The 7379-nt window shown below is 44.0% G+C and overlaps 1 protein-coding gene across 1 annotated transcript in view; it reads left to right on the top strand.

Annotated features, from left to right (window-relative positions):
* The first annotated feature begins 1267 nt into the window (after positions 1-1267).
* The window catches only part of SHC4 (SHC adaptor protein 4), a 127469-nt gene continuing 121357 nt past the window's right edge, over positions 1268-7379 (top strand). The window contains exon 1 of the mRNA XM_073653074.1: positions 1268-2304. Coding sequence (XP_073509175.1) covers positions 1744-2304 — 561 coding nt within the window. The 5' untranslated portion in view covers positions 1268-1743. The remainder of the gene's footprint in view (positions 2305-7379) is intronic.

The raw sequence follows: 7379 nt of genomic DNA, 5'->3' as shown, positions 1-7379 counted from the left end.
TGACGTGGTGGCCAGATTCCGCCTCCACATGCCTAAAAGGCCCAATTTAAAGTGCTAGCAAGCAAGCATTATGGTATTGCAGACTGGGGGTGGGTGGGTGGCAGGCTGCATACTTGCGCTTGCATTGCAAGGAATGGGGAAGGTACAATTGAACACTGCCCTGGGACAAGGACTTGCACGGGGACAGCTGCAAGTCTGCATCTTGTGATGCGGCAAGGATCACTTATGATGGGCACACTTTTAGGCAGTGACCTGGGTGTCAGAGATGCTTCCAGGGGTCTTCCCCATGCTGTTCCCATGTCTTTTCAGCACTGTATGCATGTGTTACACAGCACATGGCCAGATAAGGTTGTAAAATGTTAAAATGACATTTCCCGGTGAATGCATTTGTCACTGTTGAAAGCAATACAAAAGTGCAAAAACGCATAAAAAATGCTACTTGTGAACATAGCCCAAGGTGTGGAGGAGTATTTTTGTTTTTGGTTATTTATTTTACCTTATACACAAGTCTTTACCCTGGAAAGGATGTTCCTTAACATATTTCACAGGAAAACCGTTTCACTTTCGTTTTTGAACGTTTTATTGTGAGCCGGTAAAAGTGGCTTAATACCTCTGACCATGTTGTTGACAGCAGTGACCTGGGGGTCAGAAATGCTTCCTGGGGCGATCCCCATGCTGTCCCCATGTCATTTGAGCACTGTCACTATCGTTTTGGGCACTTTTTAGGCTTTCTACAGACTGCAGGGGGTGCCGCCGCAAAAATGCTCGGGTCTCCCATAGACTAACATTGGGCTCGTTGCTCGGGTCGAGCACCCGAGTATCACGGTGAGCTCGGCCCGAGCTTCGAGCACCCGAGCATTTTAGTGCTCGATCCACAGTAATAACGATGTTACAAAGAGATGGAGGAGCTGCTGCAGTATAACTGTGTGAGTGCAAGATTTTTGTAGGAGGAGTTGTAGTTTTCAATATCACATAGACACCTTGAGCCTTTCACAAGCCTAACATCTACATCCGTATTGTCTATCCTCTAGTGTATCACATATCTATCTATATATCTATCCATCCATCTCTCATCTATGTCCTCACAATTGTCAGTACAAGCACACATCCGAGCTGTTAACTAGTAGCTTTCTGCTTTTGTCCTGTGTGAGTCATCCTGTCCGCCTCCTATTGGATGTGAGCGGAGCTCCCTCGGGATTGTGAGCCAATTCCAGCCATTCCTGGCTCCATTCACAGATTGCTGGCGTGCAAACCTAGGGAGCATTTCATTCAGTAGAGTTCATTCATGAAAAATCTGCAACGCCCCCAACAGCCTTAACTAGAGAATGATGCCTGGGTGACTTCTGGCTGATGCATGGGATGAAGGAGGGCTCAGCTCACAGGATATATGGACTTTCTGATGCCTCACTTCTGCGAAAGAAGCAAACTCTTGTACGGCAGCTGCCAGACTCTCTCCCTGGATTGTCATTTCCTTCCATATGGACAACAGGATCACATGGATGTACTACACTCCCTGGACAGTAGCTAGTTAATGTATCTACTTAGGCTTCTGGATCTTTAGCTGCATGCATCAGACATCTGTATTGTACTTTTTAGGAATATTATAGTTTGTTCTTTTGGTCTATATATTTGTATACATTTCATAATGCAGAATTATGCTGCAAAAAAATACAATTTTTCAGGTGGATTGAGGACTGACTGCAGTGTCTATTCTAAAATGTCTGTGAGTATTATCATTAGGCTATGAAAGACCAGAGTCAGCCCAGGGGACACATTCTGCATCAGCTCTTCTGTGGATACCCAGTAATGCTTCAAAGGGCCAAGTACAGTCGATTCAGGAATGACTCTCTAACAACTACTGAAGAATGTTCACCGAACCCAGCTATAAATGCCAAAGCTTGTGCCAACTCTCATACAAACGCTATGTCCTATATACCAGTAGAAGACCTCACCTTGGTGGCACAGGACAATACAACTACACTATGCACTTTTATGCCCAAAATGCCACATTTTAAACTGTCCAGCTCAGCGAGCCTGATGAGGTTGAGGCATTTCTCTTTGGGGACTAAACAGGTGCCTCGATTAAAACTGACAGATAGTCCCACTGCTCCAAATAGCCCAACATCTGCTGAAAACACTTTCAACAGCTACATGAGCTCCACTCAAGTACGGCAGGATGTGGAGGTGAATGCAAAACCCCCAGAGGATTGTGCCCTGCCAGAAAGTGAGAAGTCTCCCCCCGATCAGAAGAACTGCTACATACAGCACGTCAACATGGGACCTGTCCTCTCCTACTGTGTAAAAGTGAGTAGCCTACATATGGTATAAATATGGATTAGTACATAAAGTCTGGTATGGGGCTGCGTGCCATATTTAGGTGACATGCTTGACTACCATCACCCAGCTTTTCTAGTTTGCAAAACATCAAGTCCGCTAATAGGCACAGATATGTATATCTAGGCAGCAGTTCGGAACATGTGTGGACTTTGTAATGTTGGATACATTCATTATCAACCATGCTTTCCTAGTAACAGATAATAAGAGAAGGCTTAAAGGGAACAACGTGAAACAACGCTATTAATCTGTAGATATGGGGTTAATCTGCAGGTTAGTAGCCTTCTGAACCTACCCGGTGCCGGCATTTAGAGCCCCGCTACCAGGAGGAAATTAACTTTATTCCTCCCGGTAGCGTTCTGGTTTCAGTGTCGGGGGTGGTAGCGGCGCAGGTTCAGTCACCACTCAGTGTATGAGAGTGGCGGCTGTAACCGCACCCCTGCACGCTGACAATCCAATCATTCTTAATGGGACCCCGGAGGTAGCTCAGCTGGATCTCCCAGAAGAATGAATGGCGCAACGTTGGGCATGATCAACCACCACTCCATTCACATGCGTCTCTTCCGGTTCTTGGAATTGGTGGGGGTCCCGGAACCATCAGTCAGACCCCCAGAGAGTGGGAAGTTATCCCCTATGCCATGGATAAGGGATAACTTTCAAACTTGAGCATATCCCTTTCATGACATTAATAATACCTGCCTGTACAGTAATATATTGTGATAATAACAAAGGGGGATGGTGAATTCTGGCTGTACAATGCAACTCATCTCCTCTCTGTGACTAACCTTCATAGCACCAATCAGATAGAACATGAAATGCAGGCAGCTGTCATCAAACCAATAAACTCTCTAATACGGTTGGTGTGAAAAAGTTTCTACCCATTAACACCTTCACTGAAACCTGAGAATGACGGCAGCGACTGGTAACATCACAATAGGTGTTAAAAATACAGCCTATAAATGGCCCTACAAATCTGCCTGTGTTATTATGCTGTGAGTTATTGGGTGACTTATTGCTAATGTTTGTTGTCAGCTAAGATATATGGACTTGCTTTAAAGTACTGTGTCATTTATCTCCAGTAATGCTGATCAAAGACTGAACGTTAGACAAGGTGATACTGCGGGAATATTTTAGAATTTTAGATATCTGCAGAAATTATAGTGCTGCAGACATTTGCAAAAAAAGATTTGTTCACCGAAGCACTTGTAATATTGTGTAACTTATAATGTATGCTGGAAGTCAGAGCCAGAGTAGTAGGACTATTCACTGTCATACAGACACATATCCGTGCATTGTAGGCATGACACATACATTAATGTCTGTGTACACTGCTATGTAGACAATACATACAGATGGAATCCCTTTGATGATACATTTCTCAAGGGTCATACTCAGGGCTAGGATACCCACACTGTAATGCAAAAGACTCCGAGCATTTTGTGCATTAATAAATAAGACTTAATATTATTATTATATTTCCATTTCACGCACCTGATGTCTCATAAAACCAAAGTAATAGCACATTCTCAGTACAGTACTGTTCAAGGGACAGACAATGCACTTTACCTGGGTTGACAATTGACAGCTACTTATTAATCAAAGCAGTTGTGAGCTTAACTTTGTGTTAAAGCTGCGATCTACAAAATTGTATTTTTACCAATATATTACAGCATAGGCTGTTATTAAAAGGAATCTCACCAGGGTTTTGCTTTCATCTGAGAGCAGTGTGATTTTGGGACAGAGACCCTGATTCCAGTGATGTGTCACTTATTGGGCTGCTTACTGCAGTTTTCATACAATCACTGTTTTATCTGCTGCAGATCTAGCAGTGCTCTGAATGCTGAGCTTTGTATAACCCCGCCCACAGCACTGATTGGCAGCTTTCTGTATACACTGTGCAAAGGCAAAAATCTGCCAATCAGTGATGGGGGTGCGGTTATACAGAGCTGATGAAGATGGAGGACTACATGGCAGCAGGTTTACTAGTCCTCTAGTGATAATGTCCTGCTGTTAAAGCAATGATTTTATTGAAACTATATCAAATAGCCCAGTAAGTGATACATTACTGGAATTTGGGTCTCTTGCGCTACGTTATGCTGCTCTCAGATTGGGTGGCAAAAATCTAGTGATTGATTCCCTTTAAAAGGAACCTAGCAGCTGATTCATGCTGCCCAAACAACAGGCAGCTTGAATCATATACCGGCTTTATTGCAGCCATGTATGTTTTATTGTGAAATGCTTTAGCGTTTCAGAGAAAGCATACTGTGAAGTCAGCTGAAAACTTTGGTCAGGATCCATCAAGACTGGGGTTGTTCACGCCAGTCTTAATGGAGGGTGAGTGAGATGGACTCTTAGGTGCCTGATTCATTAGGACGCACATGCCTCTTAATGAATTAGGGGTGTATTAAAAGTGGCCGGCCTCCCGTCGCAAATATACTCCAGTCAAGGGCTGAAGTAAGATTTGTGGCATAAGGTATGCCAAAAGCCATCATGAATTATGTCAGGGGATGCAACTACGCTGCCCCCAATCATCAGGACAATTACTCAATTGAGTTATTGGGGAACTCACAGTGAGCGTAAGGCATATTCACCTCCGATTCCAACTCATGGAATATATACACAGTCATGGCTGAAAGTGTTGGCACCCTTGAAATTGTTCCAGAAAATGAAGTATTTGTCCCAGAAAATTATTGCAATTACACATGTTTTGTTATACACATGTTTATTTCCTTTGTGTGTATTGGAACAACACAAATACAGACAAAAAAAAGGCAAATTGGTCATAATTTCACACCAATCCCCCGAAATAGGTCGGACCAAATTGTTGACACCCTCAACTTAATATTTGGTTGCACACCCTTTGGAATCAATAACTGCAATCAATCGCTTCCTATTACCATCAACAAGCTTCTTACACCTCTCAACTGGAATTTTAGATCACTCTTCTTTTTGCAAACTGCTCCAGGTCTCTCATATTTGAAGGGTGCCTTCTCCCAACAGCAATTTTAGGATCTCGCCACAAGTGTTCAATAATCTCCATTTCTGGTGTAAACAGTTTGATGAATGTCTATGTGTCTTAGCTAACTAGTCTGAGGCAGGTCCCCAGCAGCTTACCCCTCCTTACCTTCCTAGACTGATATGTCTATCCCTATGTGAGTGTATAGGGAAAAACCTGCTAAGCATAGGAAGTGGGGTGAGGAGAAGACACCGGGGAATAGTTTTGGACTAGTCATCCAAGACACATAGTCCCCATAGTCAGAGTAAAACATACACAGGCTGCAATACTGCAGATGATCTAGGGACAGCAGCAATAAACTGACAGGTTCTCTTTAAGAAATAATGTAGAGCATATGTGTCAATTAACTCCGGCGCAAGAGCCAAATCTGGCCCGCAGGGTGATTATATATGACCTGCGACACCAGAACCACCACTCCTATGTGGGGCCTATTATACTGTATGGAGGGCTATGTGGGGCCCAATATTCTGTATGGAGGACTATGTGGGGCCCATTATTCTGTATGGAGGACTATGTGGGGCCCATTATACTGTATGGAGGACTAAGTGGGGCCATTATACTATATGGAGGACTATGTGAGGCCCATTATTCTGTATGGAGGACTATGTTGGGGCCATTATACTATATGGAGGACTATGTGGGGCCATTATTCTGTATGGAGCACTATGTGGACTCATTATACTGTATGAAGCACTATGTAGGGCCATTATACTATTTGGAGGACTATGTGGGGCCATTATACTATATGGAGGACTATGTGGGGCCATTATACTATATGGAGGACTATGTGGGGCCATTATACTGTATGGAGCGCTATGTGGGGCCATTATTCTGTATGGAGGACTATGTGGGGCCCATTAAACTGTATGGAGCACTATGTTGGGCCATTATACTGTATGGAGGACTATGTGGGGCCATTATGCTGTATGGAGGACTATGTGGGGCCCATTATTCTGTATGGAGGACTATGTGGGGCCCATTATTCTGTATGGAGGACTATGTGGGGCCCATTATACTGTATGGAGGACTATGTGGGGCCCATTATACTGTATGGAGGACTATGTGGGGCCATTATACTATATGGAGGACTATGTGGGGCCATTATACTGTATGGAGGACTATGTGGGGCCCATTATTCTGTATGGAGGACTATGTTGGGGCCATTATACTATATGGAGGACTATGTGGGGCCATTATTCTGTATGGAGGACTATGTGGGGCCCATTATACTATATGGAGGACTATGTGGGGCCATTATACTGTATGGAGGGCTATGTGGGGCCATTATTCTGTATGGAGGACTATGTGGGGCCCATTATACTGTATGGAGCATTATGTTGATGTTGGGCCATTATACTGTATGGAGCACTATGTGGGGCCATTATGCTGTATGGAGGACTATGTGGGGCCCATTATTCTGTATGGAGTACTATGTTGGGGCCATTATACTATATGGAGGACTATGTGGGGCCATAATTCTGTATGGAGGACTATGTGGGGCCCATTATACTATATGTAGGACTATGTGGGGCCCATTATACTATATGTAGGACTATGTGGGGCCCATTATACTATATGGAGGACTATGTGGGGCCATTATACTATATGTAGGACTATGTGGGGCCCATTATACTATATGTAGGACTATGTGGGGCCCATTATACTATATGGAGGACTATGTGGGGCCATTATACTGTATGGAGGACTATGTGGGGCCATTATTCTGTATGGAGGACTATGTGGGGCCCATTATTCTGTATGGAGGACTATGTGGGGCCCTTATACTGTATAGAGGACTATGTGGGGCCCCCCATTATTCTGTATGGAGGACTATGTGGGGCCATTATACTGTATGGAGGACTATGTGGGGCCATTATACTGTATGGAGAACTGTGTGCAGCCCATTATAGGACTATGTGGGGTCCATTATACTGTATGGCGCACTATGTGGAACCAATTATACTGTATGGAGGACTATGTGAGGCCCATTATACTATATGGAGGACTATGTGGGGCCATTATACTGTAT

This window comes from Phyllobates terribilis, unplaced genomic scaffold (assembly GCF_046119375.1).
Source record: "Phyllobates terribilis strain yellow unplaced genomic scaffold, ASM4611937v1 Scaffold_11__3_contigs__length_659146591, whole genome shotgun sequence".
NCBI classification, from domain to species: domain Eukaryota; kingdom Metazoa; phylum Chordata; class Amphibia; order Anura; family Dendrobatidae; genus Phyllobates; species Phyllobates terribilis.
This window is presented reverse-complemented; position numbering and strand designations above follow the sequence as displayed.